Source organism: Malania oleifera, chromosome 11 (genome assembly GCF_029873635.1).
Source record: "Malania oleifera isolate guangnan ecotype guangnan chromosome 11, ASM2987363v1, whole genome shotgun sequence".
Lineage (NCBI taxonomy): Eukaryota > Viridiplantae > Streptophyta > Magnoliopsida > Santalales > Ximeniaceae > Malania > Malania oleifera.
The window spans coordinates 24,787,786-24,806,181 of NC_080427.1; the positions used below are offsets into that span (position 1 = coordinate 24,787,786).

Here is an 18,396-nt window from a genome sequence, read left to right on the forward strand (position 1 = left end):
AAAGATGAGTAGACCAATTAGCCATAGTACTACTGCCCCTTACTCCTCACACCCACCAGCCGCCATGAATGAAGATTGTTCATATTAAATTATAAGCATTATGCTTTGCCTTGAACGCTTGCTTCTGCTTTTTGACTCTTGCTTGCAAATGCAGCCTACTCCCCACAGTACCCACACCCTCAACCCCTCTCCCTACACAGCAGCCAATCAAACCAAAGCAAGAAGCAGAAAAACACTTCCATAGCTGCCAAACCCACTTTGATTCTTCTTCTTGGGAAAAGCATGGACTTTCTCTGATCAACTTGCATTTTATGAAACACAAAAAACAAAAACAGTAAATTTTATATATATATATATATATATATATATATATATAAAACACAAAAATGGCTTTCCCGGCCACATTCATTGCATTGGTAAAGTTATTGTGCTGTTGTTTTACATAGAAACAAAAGAATATAAATAAATAAACAACAAATACTTACAAGTAATGATTCCTGAAAGGACCATTACTCACAAACAAGTTAATTTAATTAATCTGAACCCTTGGTTTTGAATCAGACCAGATCCACGCCATTGAAGCTGTGATCTGATGAGGAGGAAGAGACGGTGATCATGCCATTGCAGTCAGAAACGGAGTCCTGCAGGCACAGCAGCAGATGGGAGGTGCTGAAACTCATGGAGGGTTTGGACCTTGGGACAATTGGGACCTCGGCCTCGCCCACCAGCATCTGAACCACACTCCTCATCGTGGGTCGAACCAATGGGTCAGGGTGCGAGCAGGCCAGCCCAACCAGAAGCACCTTCCTCATCTCTGCTTCATCAAATTCTCCCTCTAATCTCCCATCGGCCGCCATTAACAACCTTCCTTCTCTGTGTAAACCCCAAACCCATTCCACCAAATTGCTGTTGTTCCCAACTTTTCCGACCCCAATGATCTCTCTCTCAATGGGTCTTCTTCCGCTGGCCACCTCCAGAACCACCGCACCGTAGCTGAACACGTCGGTTTTCTCGGTGGCTCTGCCCGTGAGGAGGTACTCCGGCGCCAAGTAGCCCATTGTACCCGCGGCCACCGTCGCATCAGGCGACTTGTCGTGCTCAACTTGTCTCGCGAGACCAAAATCTCCTAACCTCGCGTTGAACCCTTCGTCCAACATTATGTTGCTGGTCTTAATGTCCCTGTGAATTACCTGATTTTCGCATTCTTGATGCAGATATGCTAAAGCCGAGGCAACGCCCATCAGAATTTTTCTTCTGTGCGGCCATGGGAGAGTGGTTCTTGCTTCGAACAGGGCCTTATCGAGGCTCCCATTGGGCATTAAGTCGTAAACTAGTAAAATTTCGCCTTTCTCGTGGCACCAACCCTGAAGACGAACTAGATTCCGGTGCCTGAGAGTCCCAATTATGGATAGCTCTGATAAAAATTCGTTCTTTCCCTGTGAACTGTGACTACATTTCTTCACAGCGACAATGTCGTTGGTTTCGGGTAGTATGCCCTTGTAGACTGTCCCAAAGGCGCCGTGGCCTATAATTCTGTTGGAATTGAAGCAATTCGTGGCCGCTTTGAGCTCTTTGTAGGGGAATTCTCTTGGCATTTTGATGATTTCGGAGGCAACCGGGTCAGATCTCTTCAGACGTCTGAATTTCTTAGAAAACACCCAGATGAGAACACCCGCAAACAAGGCGAGAAAAAAAGCTCCGGCTGTTACCACACCGGCGACAGCTCCCGGTCCCTGTTTACAGAGCTGGTTATGGCAAGACGATGACTTACTGCTCTGTTCTGGTGACTTTGATACGGAAGGAGCCAAAGAAGGAGGAGTCAAAGAAGGAGGAGGTGGGTTCACAGAGTTCGTCACTGGAGATGGCGGAGACGATAACCCAGAACTCAAACCCAAATCGAACGATGAACTGAAGCTCCACCACTCTATACTGTGAATTTCTGTGCTCCCCTGAGTCGAACCAGAGAAGCCTACGTACATTAAATCATTCACGAACTGAACCAGATCGAGATCAAAGGACAAAAGAGGTTCTCTTGGCTTCAGATTCGAGTAAGAAACAGATATATTGAAAACCTGAGACGGTCCGTCGTAGTCGATCCAAGCGTTAACGAGATTGCCGCTTTTGAGATCGATCTCGCGAGCCTCCAAATCGACGACCTGCGACGAGACCATGCTGTTCAGGTTCAGACCCACATGGTTTCCATTGATATCTTTGAACTCCACATCCATAAGAGTATCGAACTCCACGGCTACGAAACCTGTGGAAAGACCCTTGTCGTCGGCCAGTCCGAGCATCCCGCCGGCGCCGCCGATTGTTTCGTCGTCCGGTGAAATGACGAAGGCGAGTCCGCCGCCGATCGATGAAGGGTTCAGATTCGCGATGGAAAATGAGAAGGTGGTCGAGAACGACGTCGCCGATACGCTCCCCGGCTGCCGGAATCTGACGGGTTTGCTGTACAGAGCCCTGCCGGCGCCAGAGTTGGGGACAGGAAGGTCGCGAGTGAGCCGCACACTCCCATTGTTCAAGTGGGCGTCTCCGAGAAGCTTCAAGCTACTCAGAGTTAGTGTTCCGAAGTTGAACGCCGTTGAAGCACCGGCCACGCCATTGCCGGAAAATGACAGTAACAGAGATAAGCAAAGGACGATAAGGATAGAAATTTCGCCGGATTGTATCAACATTGCTAAATTCGGCGACATCCCATTGGAGAATTAGGATCCGTTTGCCTCAATTGGGCTCTCTTGCAGGTCTGGGGCAAGAATCAAAACCGAATCACGGGTTCACATGGAGACTGGGACTAGGGGAGCGAGCGAGCGAGCGAGAGAGAGAGAGAGGCAGGAGCAATGTATTCTTTCCCTTAAAAACAGAGCAACCCAAGCCGAGCTCACAAACAAGGAATAGTGAGGGCGAGAATCCAAAGGAGGTTGACGAGGACAGGTGGTCGCGTTTGGCGACGCGTGTCATTTCCAACGGTTAATTTTTCGGTGATAAAGAAACCTTTTTTCCCACTGCTGTTCTCGCACTTTACAGTGCACGTGGTCCCACGTGTCAATGTAGCGCGTAAATGTCACGCCTCGGGGAGAGGCGGAAGACGGTCGGATCCTTTCCCCATAATTTGTGTGTTTGGCCGCCCTTTATTTTAGGCGCAAAAATCATTAAATGTAAAATCTCACCAAAACTAATGGCAATGTCTTTAGGATTATAACAAAATTAAGTTAATATCGATTAATTAACTTTTTATTTTAAAAAAAATATATCTTTAATATTATAAAAGGTAAGTTTATGAGTTTGACTGCATCTACATTGAAATAATAAGGGTTCGGATCTCTTTATTTGTTGTAAAACTATAGTAAGAGTAGACTTGATAAAATAGATAAAAATTTATTAATCTAAATAAACTTGATCATAGCAAATCCAAGTATTAAATGAATCAAATATGACTTTTTTTAAAAAAATTATCCACCCCTAAATGGTATGTTTGGCAAATATTGAGTTTTGTGCAATAGATATCTTCTAATCGATTAACAACTAATACTAAAGTTCATAGATAATTTATATGTCCATGCTTACAGGGTCGACTCTTCCTTTAGACAGCTGAGGTGCTCGCTTAGGGTCCCAAAAATTTTGGAGCCCCCAAATTTTTTTAATATAATAGTATATTTTTGAAGTTTTATATATTTTTTAATTAAATAATGTTGATAAAAGAGAAACTTTCAGTATTTCTTATTAACAACACTGTACAAGGCTTTATAGCTAAAGGAGGTAGGGTATATAAGGGTAACTTAGGAAATATACAAGGGTACAAGGGTAACTTAGGAAGTATACTAACATCCCCCCTCAAACTCAAGGTGGTATTGAAGATGTCAACAAGAGTTTGCATACTAAAGCACAATGGCGACCAGGTGGATGAGCCTTTGTGAAGATATCAGCTAATTGATCAGTCGAAGGAATTGACAGGAGGCGAAGTGTCCCTTCCTAAAGATGATGATGCACGAAATGACAATCGATCTCGATGCATTTGGTGCGTTCATGAAAAACATCATTGTGAGCTATCTGGACAGCACTATGATTGTCACAATAAAGCGGAGTGCGCGAGGGCTGAGGAACACCCATATCGTGGAGAAGCCAAAGAAGCTCAGAAGTTGTGTTTGCAAGAGCTTGATACTCAGCCTCAGTACTAGAGCAAGCAACAACAGTCTACTTTTTGCTTCGCCAAGAGATAAGAGAGTCACCAAGTAGAAAAAGAAAACCAGTGATAGACCGACGATCAGTAGGGTCCCCTGCCCAATCAGCATCTGAATAAACCTACAACGTCAAGGATGAGTGAGAGGAAAATAAAAGCCCATGAAATAGGGTTCCCTTCACATATCATAAGATGCGAAGAACAACTACATAGTGAACGGAACGAGGAGCCGACATAAATTGGCTAACAAGGTGCACTGCATAGGCAATGTCTGGTCTAGTGACAGTGAGATAAATCAAGCTCCCAACAAGTTGTCGGTAATGAGTGGCATCAGGAAGAAGCTCCCCATCAGTAGGACGGAGTTTGATGTTGGGCTCCAGCGGACTATCAGTGATCTTACAATCTGTGATACTAGCACGTGTCAGAAGATCAGAAGCAGATTTAGCTTGAGTCAAAGAGTAGCCATTAGAGGTAGGAGGCACTTCTAAGCCGAGGAAGTAGCGAAGAGAACCGAGGTCTTTCATCTCAAACTGTTGACATAGAAATTGCTTAAACTCATGAATACCAGAAGTATCATCACTAGTAATGATCATATCATCAACATAAAGTAGTAGAATAGTGATGCCAGTAGCTATGTGACGGGTAAAAAGGGCTGAATCATAAGGGCTAAAGGCAAACCCAAGTTATGCAATAGTGGAGCTGAACTTGGAAAACCAAGCACGGGGAGCTTGCTTAAGCCCATATAAAGCATGACGGAGACGACAAACCTCACCAGAAGGATGAGGATATCCCGGAGGGGGCTGCATATATACCTCCTCAGCCAAATCACCATGTAAGAAGGCATTCTTGACATCCATATGAAATAAAGGCCATTGGCGAGCAGAGGCAATAGCCAAAAGTGAGTGAACGGAGGTAATACGAGCAACAAGGGCAAATGTCTCCTCATAATTAATGTCATATTCCTGAGTAAAGCCTTTTTTCCACTAAACGAGTTTTATGTCTTACTTCAAAACTGTCAGAGTTCGTTTTCCGTTTATACACCCATTTGTTCCCAACTACAGTATTTCCAGGAGGCAGGTCAACTAGGTCCCAAGTATGAGTTTTGTGAAGGGCGTCAAGTTCTTCAGACATAGCTTGCTTCCAAATAGGAACAGAACAAGATTCACGATAATCGCGAGGCTTGTGAAGGGAGTCAAGAGTAGAAAAATAGTGATAATCACTAAGATAGGGAGGAGGTGCCCTTACTCGACTAGAACGACGGACATCCAAATCAGAGAACTCAAGCGGAGTGGATGCGATGGCATGATCATCAGACGGGCTAGGTTCGGGAGAGGTAGACATAGAGTGATCACCTGATGAGCTGTCATGATCTGCACTAGAGGAAGAATCAGGAGAGAAATCGATGGCAGGGTCAATGAAAATGGGAGAGTATGAGGGATAACCAGAAGAAAATGGAGAGATACTAGTGAACATTTTGTGTTCCCAAAACTGAACATATCGAGAGACTCGAAGACGCTTGGCTATGGGGTCATAGCACCGATAACCCTTGTCTTCAATGCCATAACCAAGAAAGCAATAGAGATGAGAATGAGGTTCAAGTTTTGTATGTTCATGAGGTGGGAGAAAAACAAAGCAAGCACAACCAAATACTTTGAGAAGATAATAATTAGGAACCTTTCCATAGAGAGCCTCATATGGGGATTTATTAGAAAGAGTAGGGGTTGGAAGCTGATTAATAGTGTAAACAGCAGTAAGAGCAGCTTCTCCCCAAAGGACTCTGGGAGGGATGCAGAGAAGAGTTGAGAGCGAATGGTGTCAAGGATGTGGCGATGCTTACGTTCAACATGACCATTCTGTTGGGAGGTGAATGGACAGGATCGATGGGATAAGGTGCTGGCCTCGTGAAATTCTGCAATGAAAGGAGTAGAAGTATATTTTAGGGCATTGTCATACCAAAAGACTTTAATGGTGCGATTAAACTGAGTTTTAATCATTTGCTTAAAGTCACGAAAAACAATAAGTAACCCAGTGCGATCATGCAAAAGATAAATCCATGTATACCAAGAGTAATCATCGATAAAAATAACAGAGTAACGAGATCCGCCCTTAGTAGGGACAGGAGCAGGTCCCCAAATATCAAAATGAACCAAATCAAAAGGTGAAGAAGACAAAGAATTACTTTCATTAAAAGGTAAAGCTTACTGTTTCCCAAGTTGACAAGGCATACAATCAAAAGGTTCAAACTTAAGATTTCCCAAGCAACCACTAGAAGCTAAAGACTGAACATGAGATAATAAGATATGACCGAGACGAGAATGCCTAACACGGTAAGACACTACAGCAGAAAGAGATGGGGGAGAACATGAACGAGGCAAATGTAGAGATGTGAGCTCGAAAAGGCGACCAATTTTACGCTCGGTCCCAACAAGTTGGCCCGTCTTTGGATCCTGCACATCACAACCTTTGTGAGAAAAGGTTAAGATTAAGTCGCTTTCAACAAGTTGACCAACAGAAAGGAGATTGAGAGACAAGTTAGGCACAACATATGTGTTAGGGATAGAAAAAGCAAGAGTAGAAACATGACCAAGATGACTAACAGACATATGCGAACAATCAGTAGTATAAATTAAGGGAATAGGAGTTAAAGACTGCTTGTGCGTCACTAAAGAGGAATCAGAGGTCATATGATTGCAACAGGCAGAATCAATAAACCAAGGTGTAGAGGTACCTATGGAGACTGATAAGGCAGTAGAAGTGCGGAAGAGAACTTGGGTGATAATTGCCTCAAGGTCAACTGCAGAAAGAGACGACAAAGGAGGTGCAGAAGATGGAAACTGAGGAGCTGGTGGAGACAACAGCAACATGCCTGGAAGAGAAAGATGCCTTAGCCTTGAGAGCATCCCTAGCATCCTTGGCCTTCTTCTTAGGACAATCAGAAAAACGGTGACCGTCTTCCTTACAATAGTGGCACTGGCCATTGAAACGGCGCAGTATAGAAGAAGCAACAGCCGCAGCAGGAGTAAAGGAGCTAGATGGAGCAATAGCCAAGATCATATCGGTAGAATGAACCCGACGAGTCTGTTGTCGTGTCTCCTCATAAATGAGCTCTGCAAGAGCAACCTCAAGTGTAGGAAGAGGAGATCGATGTAACAAAGAAGCTTGAGTAGTCTCAAATTCATCCTGGATATGCATCATAAAGTATAGGAATTGACGACGATCTCGATATGCCGTAAAAGGCCTAATTGACTGCTCATCAGAAAAAGCAGGGTCAACATGAGAAAGCTGATCCCAAATGCCACTAACCCGAACATGAAATTCGGCAATAAACTGTCCAGGTGCCTAATGCATTTGAGAAAGCCTAGTTTCCAACTGAAACTCGAGAGCAGCATCACTGCCACAGTAGTATCGTTTGGCCAAAAAATCCCAAGCAAGTTTGGCATTACAAAACTTAGGAAGAAGACTCTGAATAGTAGGAATTGATGTATTAATAATCCAGGAAAGGATCTTACAGTGTGTACTTTCCCATTCATCAGGAGCCTCATCAAACTCCTCTGTGGATTGCATGGCAGTTTTGGTAGGTTTCGGTTTTGTTCCAGTGACAAAACGCCATAATAGCCAACCAATCAAAAAAACTAACATTTGTTGAGCCCACGCATTGTAGTTGGAGCCATTAAAAACAATCTCAATAGGGCATAACATCAGTGAAAGACGCCATTAAAAAAAATGCAAGGACAATATTGGAAAATTTGAATCAGAGAGTAAGAAGTCAGCAGCTTTTTTTTCTTAGTAGTGTGCTTCTATTGGAGAGTAGGAATTTTTTTTTTTTTTTTTTAAATTGATTGGACATTGGAATCACAGTAAAGAGAAAGGGGCGCTTCTCTAGTTTCGGGAGAGTTCAATGGAGCACAGCCGGCCGTGCGGAGGGACCACTAGAAGGCGCAGCAGTGGAACCGGTGCTGTTGCTGCCGGAGGGACAAAGCCGATGAGATGACGCCAATAGAGGAGAGAAGCAAGATCGCCAGAGAATCAAGAAGGACACGAGACCAAGATGGTTGAGAATAGAGAGTGGCAGCAGCAGAGTCCGCGAGACCATGATCACGACGAGTGCAGAGATGACGAACGGAGACGACGCCGGAGAAATAGAGACGACGTCAGAGAAGGAGACGATGAACCAAGAGACCAAGAACAGACCACGACCACAATGAGTGCAGAGACGACGTCGGAGAAGGAGATGCGAGAAAGTGGAGAACTGAGACGACGCCGGAGAGGAGAAATAGAGGCGAGCAACAAACTAAGAGACCACGAATAGACCACGACGTGCAAGAGAGAGTGGCGACGATAATGACAGCACTGAAAAGACAAGAGAACACTGAGAGGGAGCCAAAGGATTGACGAGGGGTGCTGAAAACCAAAAGGAGAGCTGGAGCGGACGGCGGTGGCGGAAAAAAACAAAATTAAAGAACCCTAAGCTCTGATACCATGATAAAAGAGAAATTCTCAGTATTTCTTATTAACACTGTACAAGGCTTTATAGCTAAAGGAGGTAGGGTATACAAGGGTAACGTAGGAAATATGCAAGGGTACAAGGGTAACTTAGGAAGTATACTAACAAATGTTAACATTATTTATTATACTCTCTTCACATACATTGACTTCACAACTAACAAATAAATAAAATTGTATTTTAAAATGTAAAATAAATGCAATTTAATTTCTTTTTCAAGTCTCATTGACTTCCCAACTAACAACTTTATTATATTTCTAACTATCTATTACTCTCATCTCTCTATGATTTTTGCTTCAGCTCTTGTGTTTATCATCTTCAGGTCTCCGATTCTTTGTAATTTTCATCAATACTAATTTTGATTTTAATGTTTGTGCATTATTTTTATATTATTTTCACTCCGAATTTTTTTTTTTCTTATAATTTGGAAGTTATGAGGTTAGAGCGTTGTATTCGACAAGAATCTGATATCTCTAAAGCCTCGCTCGTCGATCGATTTGCAATAATAATAATAATTAGGTCATATTGTTTCAATCTATTATTTCAATAGATTTATTAAATTTATTTTTATTTGTTTGCATAATTTGTCAATTTATAGTTAGTGTTAATTTTGAAAATTAATTATTTCAACGAATCCAGATATGAAAAACAAAGAAAGAAAAAAAATATTAAACAAAATATTAAGGGTCCCGATTAAATCTCGCCTAGGGCCCCATATTGTGAAGAGCCGGCCCTGCATGCTTATCATACATTAACTTAGTCAACATAAGTCTAGTCAGGCAAGACGTAATAACATCACGATTATAGTTCTCGCATTACCATTTCTGCCTATAGGTCTACCTCACGCTCCTACTCAAACTCAAATCCCTATGCTCAATTCTCATGATTAAAATAAAAATTCTAAAATCATGATATGAAAAAAAAGATTTAAATTAATTTTGTGATTGATTATTAAATGTTTAATAATTTGTCATAGTTATTGGGTAGTATATGTTTTTTGTTTTGTGAATGTTTTTTAAATGTTTAATAATTATCAAATTAGAATTTTAAACATAACTTCAATTATTATGTTACGAAATAAATTGTTCATTAGATGGTAAAAAAATTACTTGGAATAGAAATGACAGGTTATCATCCATTCGTCACAAAATTATCCAATCTAAACCACCATTAATCCAACACTTAATTGTATGAATTGTAATTTCTTTACCTGATAATATGTTTAATTCGCCACAGATTCTCCAATATAACCTGCTTTACTAGGTCTAATTATAGGGGTCAGATTTTGGGCAAATTAGGTATCGGATCTTGTGAATTCTAGGTTTGTGTGGGTCTGTTTGAATTATAGACTTTATTTGAGAAAAAAAGAAGAAGAAGGAAACTCATTTTTATTTTATTTCCTCTATATAAGAAATACTATTAAAAAAAAAATTCTCCAATATGATTAAAAAGTAAGAAATCAAATGTTAATAGTGAGTAAATTAGATTTTTATTTATTGATTTGACATATTTTTAATTTTCTTTCTCACTTCGCTTGATAATTAAATATGAAAAAGTAATTTCTTCCATGTTTTTCTTTCCTTTCCTCTTCTTAATACTTTCAAGTTGCAAACGAGCTCCATAAGATTTGTGTACCATGAATTGCTTTTAAATTTTATAAATTATAATGAAGGTAAGTTGAGATTAATAAATTGGTTACTAAGCTACTAGCCTAATAAACATAAAAATAAATTGATTTTGGATTTGAGAAAATTTGAACAAAACAAAATATAATATTATGTTGCTTTTTTTCACATTTATACAATTCAAACCTAAAGCTTAAAATTTATTATCTAAATACAACTTTAAATTACTTTTCAACTATAGATATGTCATTGCTTAAATTAAAACTTAAATGTACTATATTTGTGTAGACGCCTTATTTTATCAAGTTACTATATAGCAAAATTTCTTGGGGGGGTTTAATTTTGAGTTTTTTTCAGCCATTTAGTTGGGGGATTTTATCTAAAGTCTTCACCTAATCAGTTCTTTCGTTTTATTTCTCTCGGCCTCACATGTACAACACCAAAGTGAGTTTTCATTAATCACACTATTTGTACAAACCATCACTCATTCTCAAGCATTGCAAGTACTTTTTTTAAGAAAGCAAAATGAAAATTGATCTGCACTCTTGGGTTGCTTGTTGGGTTTTCTTCATCACCTGCATATACAAGAAAAGGTCCCAATGTTAGTACTTAAATTAGAGCATATTGGATCCATTTTAGGCCAATTTTGTAATTAAAATTTAGTATGGGCCCACCTTGGGCCTAATCTTGAAAGTCGCAGCCCTTGGGCTTATTTTAATTGGCCAATTATGAGCCCGATGATTGAAAAGTTAGCCCAATTTAGGTTGAGGATAGCAGAGGCCCAGTTTAAGAACCCAACCTAACAATCTCACATGGTTGATCCCCTTGGCAACCAAGTATGCATGTCTCCCTTGTAACGACCCGAAAATCTATACCATTTTTTTTTCAATTAAACTTTACTATATACTAAAACTTAATTTACTTTGATACCCTTGGATTATCTACTATAACATCTTAGGCTCCAAATGAACACTGAGGAATCCCTATTCATTTTGCACACCTATGCAGTGGAAAACATAAAATTGTACATCCATATTTACAATACCAAAATTAAATAATTCCCCAAAATATACATATAGAAAACACACATCTCCCAGTAACATCCACCAAAAACCCTGGAAAACAACCCAAAAATACATCTCCCTGAAAACACTTACCCCACAACCAAGGCAGTGCAACAATCTCTCTATTGGCGAGTCTAATTTGTTCGTCTAGCTGGATTACCTGAAAAATGTTAAATCACTGGGATGAGACAACGCTGAGTAAGAGGAAATATGCTATTATTAGTGTGTGGCAACTGAGTTCCATAAATACTATACTGATAAATATCTGAAACTGTAAAAGCTGGTAAAAAATTATACAGTACAACTTGCATCTATTATAGTTTATAATACAACTGTAATATCTGAGTTTTCTACTTTTTCATACTTCTAGGATCATAATATATCTACTAATATTTTGTAAATCTATATACATATACATAACTATGATATTTACCCTAGAAAAATGCATCATGATTTAACCCCTCATGACAGGGTTGTGCGGCCCGTAGGCGGGACTTAACTCTGGTTGGCCTACCAGGATAAGTCAACTATAACTCTACCAATCCTCAGCTCGGCCATCTGCAATCCTTCCAAGCACGGTACTGGTATCTACCTCATCAAACCGGCCACTTAACCCAGTTCCCTAGGGAGCCTGCAATCTCTCCAGGCATGGTTGACGGAATCCTCCACACACTATCTGAGATGTGTGGTTGCACTCTGATCTGTAATAGTAACGATACCATGCTCTGCTGATATCTAAATTGATTTATCAGGGTCTGATATTATATAATACTATTTTCTATATATACATCTTACTGTTTCATCATGATTCCAAAATAACCATAACACCATAAACTGTTATGAAAATACTGTAATATCTAAACTATAATAGTTATAATAACTTATATGTAATATTTGAACTGTATAAACTGTAATATCATAGTGTTATGACTTTAAAATTCTAGGAATCATGGTAATATGTAAATGCTATAAAATATCTATCTGTACATACATTGTAATTCATAATTCTATAAAATCTAATAAAACATATTTCTGCATAAATACTATAAATCATAGTAATTTGAAAACTGTAGGATTTCTGTACTAATCTGATAATGTCTCATGCCACACAACTAAATAAATAAATATTTCATATTCTAAAAATTGTATCTTCTAATATACAAATAATTTGCGTACTGGATAATAATATGGAAAAACATATAATTTATTGATAAACATTCCAAATTTCCTAGTATAGCATATTTCCCTTACCTATCTGACTAGGAGGCTTGCCTCCAATTCAATCCTCACTCCTTCGGCATACCAATCTCAAAATCCTATAATTACATATATACAAATTCCCCAGTAAAACACTAAATTTCCTAGAAAATCATCATACTCACATTTCCTGAATTTGCCTATTCGTAATTTACCAGGGTACTTGGAAAAATAACCGCTGAGGTCCTCAACTCATGTCGACAGGGTCCCAAAAACACCCTAACCTTGAAATCATAACAACCTAATTTTACTCTATAAAACACCAGTTTATTCTCATAAAACACAAAATTTGGGTTCAGATAAATCTGGTAAAATTGGAAATACCAAAATAATCTACTTATCCTGAAATTGGGATGGTATCCAAATTTCTTAAGTCAACATTCTGCTCCAGTTAGGTTGTAGAGAATCTCCTCAGGATCACCGTGGTAGCTTCTAATCGTTGAACTGGGGAGAAACGGAGTCGGATTTGTAGAGAGAAGTCAGAGCAGCCAAATTTTAGAGAGAGAAAATAAGGGAGAGAGAGATTTTTCTCGTTGAATTCCCGATTTGCGTATTTACAGGTGTCTTGACACGTAGCTTCGTCGAAGAGACACGTGGCTTCATCGACGAAGTGAAGAAGGTGGTTCGTCGACGAAGGAAAAGAATTCATCAACGAACCTATGGGTTTGAAGAACCCCCTCTCGGTGTCTTTCCATCGACGAACCCTGAACTTTGTCCACGAATCTTAGAGGGAGTTCGTAGACGAAGTCAAGACATTCATCGAAAAGTCCTGCTTTACCTCCTTTAAATTTATCCTTCTTTTTTATTATTTAATTATTAAAATTTTTGAGTCTTTACATCCCCCCTTTCCCATGAAGCATTTTTTAAGGTGTCTGGTTCCCATGGTTAGCCACCTTCACCCATTCGTATGAGTTGGTTCCACTATTAGCTTGCTTATAAATAGGTGAAGAATTCAAATTTCAGAGGGGGGTGAACAAAAAAGCCTGGGAGTGGAGAAAAGGAGAAATTTAAAAGGACACGGGAAGATTGACATAATAAGGGCGCTAGGAAAAGATTGAAAATAGAAAAATTGAGAGAATTCAAGTAGAAAAAAGTTTATTAGAAGAAAGTACAAGAGACTGCAGTAAAGAGCCAGTAAAGAAGAAGGATTCAAAGCAATTCAGAGTTTTGGAGAGGAAAGTAGTGAGAAAGATAGCAAAGCAAAATTCTTAGAGCAAAGTTCAGAAGCTGAAAAAAAAAAAAAAAAAGGCTTAGTGAAAAGACAAAGTGGTTAGTCCCCCCCCCCCCCCCCAAACTTTGTTTCATTTTGGGTGGGTTCATTAGTTTATTCAACAACATTTTAAAAAAGGGTGTTGGCCTAACAAGGCTTAATCTTGTTTTGATGATAACAATTAATCAAGGTTACTTAATATGTTTGTTTAAGTTAAGTTTTAGGGTTCAAGTGTTTTTATGAAATCAAGTGATTATACTTGAAGAGCTTGAATGAAGTTGATACTTAAAGCTACGAGTCATGATGGATATATAAGCATATTGAAGAATTGGTTAAAGCTTGGACAAAGCATTGAAGCTAAACGACATGAAGACTTAGGAACTTAGATAGTCTTTTTCTTTAAGAGTCTCATGTAAGTACTTCGAATCTTAATATTTTATTTTAAGCTCTTAGGATTCATTATGGACTAAGAGATCTGTTCTTTAAACCTGGAAAATATTTTCATAAAGTCTAAAATAAGTTTTCCAAGTTACAAATTTAAGTTTTGGAACCAAACTTTGAAAAATAATAAAGTGGCTAAGTGGTTAGGCGACTGATGATATTACATTAGGCGACTGATATGCTACTGACTTTGTAAATGAAAGAATAGAGTAGGATCAGACAACTAAGCCATCGGGGTCAGGCGATTGACCTACTAATGTGTAATGCCCCGAACCCGAAACTAGGGTACGGAGTGTTATTTGAAATATATCTTTGATACTACCTTATGACGTCCTAAACCTGCCTGGCGAGGGTCGGGGCCATGTGTTCTATTTCTTGTACCTGACTCCATATCAGATACACGAAGAAAATAATATCATTTCCTCAATAAAATATACTAGAGTTTCAACATCTATATACATCTCAAAACATAACCCAACATCCAGTATTCACAAACATCCATATACATCTCTGAAAACATAAATATATTACAACCCCAACATTATAACCAGAGTTTATACCCTCTATCTCAAAAATGCTACAATAGTCCGAGCTCTCTAATCTCGATCCCACAAAGGTCCTGAAAAAGATAAATTCAACTATCAGGTGAGACACATCTCAGTAAGGAATGAATACATTAAATCAGTATGTGACAAACATGAGGATTAAGTACAACATATATGTATATTCACTATTTTCAAATAAACCACAATTAAGAAATCATTCTCTATTCCTACTCAAACACATGTAAGGTATATTACCAACGAGTGTTCCCAAGGATAGGGGGTGACTACCCACCCATACAAGTAGCACCCCTTTTCTTTGATACCCTAAGCAATCTACGGTCACAACTGAAGCATATTAGGGCACTTACCTTGCTCAGTAAGCTCTTAGGTAGTTAGTTTATCTCGTACTCACATATTCACGCAAAGGTTTACCGACAGAAGTTCCCGAGACTAGGTAAGATTACCTGTCCATACAAGTAGCTTCCTTCTACCCTAACATGTTATGCAGCCCACAGCTACATCCAATACCTATCAGGGCACTCGCCTTTCTCAGTAAGCCCACGAGTGAAGAGTATACCCCGTCCCAAATATAAGTAATACTACTATATTTAATACTGATAATACCTTACTACATTACTCTTTATGTTGTTATCACTGTGTCATTCATTTCATTCACTTTCATATTCTATATTCATGTGTCATATATTTATCATCTATTTCTATATTTATGTTTGTTTTCATATATTCCGTTTTCATGTCATTTCCGTCTGCTATTCTTATATCCACTGCTTCCATAACTGCCATTTCCATATCTATTGTTTCCATATTATCCATGGTTAAACTTATAATTATGCATTTAGAACCCTTTATACCGGTGATAAATCCTAATCACATTTCCGCCCCATGATGAGTAGTGTTGCCCAAAGGCTGGACTTAACCCTAATTGGCCCTCCAGAGTTAAATCAACCATATTCTATAGTATGTAGGTACGATTGGCTGGTCCCATACTGGTCTAGACTCTAGGGGGACACTACCCTTCCCCAACACAATCGACCATTCCGTCCCCACACTCTATCTAAGACGTGTGGGTGCACTAGCGCTCCATACATATCCGCAACAGTACTCTGTGCCCTTTTCTGGTCCACTGGAGTTCTCAAACCATACATTGTAATTTAACATTACCAAACACAAGCATAGTAATTCATATCACCTTTTAATTCTTAATACATTTCCAGTATTTCCTGCATCTCATACATATATCATAGTTTAACACAAAAACTTCATTTTATTCATGTCACACAATTTAACAACATATATTCATACGTTCACTGAAAATAAGCCAACCCATAATCATCGTTGATATACTAAAAATATACATTTAACCTATTACACAATCAACTAGAAAATCTGTCATTTAACTTTTCATTTTCATAAATAATATCTAATACCACAGCCCTAAGCTTAGAAATTTACAATTTAAACGGTTGGTATTTCATAACTCACATGAAAATCATATACATATATACATAATATTTCCATTTTTTATCAATTATTTTCCCAAAAATCCTGATTTAATATATTCCCCTTACCTGATTTCTTGAACTACGCCAGCAGGAACCTCAAAATGATGCCTGTGGTACTTACCCAAACCTTGAATCAAAAACCCTAGTTTAATCAGATAAACCACAAATATCCTACTATTTCAACATTTTCTCAATCTATAAACCTCAAATACACATTTAAAACCCTAAAAACTAGGAATCCAAACCCTTACCTCAACTTTGGAGCGATTCCCGAAAAGCCCAGTTTAGAAATCTGCTCGCTAGATGCGTAGAGAATCTCCCCTAGAACACCGTAGCGGTTCCTGTTTGTTGATTCGGGCTAAATCCAGGCTAGAAATTTAGAGAGAAGGCAGAGGAAATGTTTGTAGAGAGAGAAAATAAAGAAGAAATGATTTTCTTTGCTGAAAAGCAACCTCAATTCTTTTTATATACAATGTTGCCATGTGGCTTCGTTGACAATAAGACAAGACAAGATTCGTCGACGAACCACAGAAGGGAGTTCGTCGACGAGAGGATACATTCTTCGATGAAACTTTAAATCTGAAATTCACTCACTCGAGATCTCTTCATCGACGAGGGACTGAACTTCATCGATGATCCCTAGAAGAATACTCGTTGACGAGGACAAGAGATTCATTGACGAGGTCTACTGTTCTTTCTTTCAAAATTTTCCTTTTCCCCTTATTATTTATTTATCTATTCTATTTATCATTTTTCCAAATTTTTAAATAATTATAATTTTCCAAGTCTCTACATACTGACTATTCTTATGCGCTATTTTAAAGAAGATCAAGCGACTGACCCTATGGCTTAGTCGACTAATGTCTGTGTTTTAAACTTTTAACAGCGCTGATTTTGTTTCTAAAATTGAATGACTGGGTTTCCAAACTTGAAGAAAACTCTGGGAAAATGGTAGGAAACTTTTCTACTCTATATAAAGGTCATATTTTCGCAAATTAGGTTAAGATAATACACACATACAATTCGAAGTTTGAGTTATACTACTAAAATTTTTTTTGAATGGTTGCTATGTGTTCTTGCTGAAAACTTGCGAAATTCTGATTTGATTTTCCAAAATCCGCACTCTACAATGAGAATATTGGTTATCTCTACTTGAGCTTCATCTCTTTATTGATTTATTAAAGTATATTATACTCTAACATGTACAAATTCTACTCTATTGAAGAGTATATTTCTTGTACAAACAAACTTGTTTTTGTAGTTTTTGTATTGACGGTTCAGGGCTTTGAATCGTGACCTAGCAAGAGGGTTGTTCTCGTTAGATATGGATCTCAACCGTGAATGGAGAGAGGGGTACTTCACCTAGTAATGAAGTGGAAAGGAAAATCCTTAAAGCGGGTTGCTTGAGGTAAGGACGTAGGCTGTTGGCCGAACCTTGTAAAAAATCTTGTGTTCGATGTTCTTCTCCCTATCTCTTTTAATTTCTTTAAGTTATAACTTGTGTGTATAATTTTATATTTATTGGGAGCTTACTGAATATTGGGAATTGATCGTGAGTGAATCAAGATATCATACTGTATAATGGTTGTGTTGTTGGATTAAAAAATCAGACAAACATTAATCTCTGAATTCTTGAGTGAAAAAGCTGGGGTAAAGGGTTTGTGATTGATCATACTATTGAAACATAAGTGCTAAGATAATCCAAGTTGCTCTACTATTTGTGTCTTGAAAATATCATTGACTATTATTGAAAATTAGATTATGATAATTACTCAACTGAATTAATTGAAGTTTGAATTTGGATTATAATTTTTGATATCATATTCATATCTAGGATTGCTTATTGGTATAGTACAGTCGCTGATTAGCTTATTATGATTACTTGGTTGTGGTGATTTAAATTAAAAAGGGTTAAGATAAATTACGATTGTAAGAACCTGACCTAAGAATTTCAGATTTAATAAATAACAAAAGGGTAAAAAGGTAAATTTAGTAGGCTTTGCCGATGAAGCTATTGTTCTCGTCGACGAAGGCCTTTATACTCTTC

At 38.4% G+C, this 18,396-nt stretch overlaps 1 protein-coding gene across 1 annotated transcript; it reads right to left on the reverse strand.

Annotated features, from left to right (window-relative positions):
• Positions 1 to 374: 374 nt before the first annotated feature.
• LOC131168617 (L-type lectin-domain containing receptor kinase VIII.1) lies at positions 375 to 3,201 on the reverse strand. The gene has a single exon (XM_058128198.1). The coding sequence runs from the start codon at positions 2,694 to 2,696 to the stop codon at positions 558 to 560; it is 2,139 nt and encodes a 712-aa protein (XP_057984181.1). The 5' UTR covers positions 2,697 to 3,201; the 3' UTR covers positions 375 to 557.
• Between the last annotated feature and the right edge of the window lie 15,195 nt (positions 3,202 to 18,396).

Excerpts from the sequence above, each read along its gene's own strand:
- LOC131168617 (XM_058128198.1), bottom strand. The coding sequence starts at position 2,696 with ATGTCGCCGAATTTAGCAATGTTGATACAATCCGGCGAAATTTCTATC.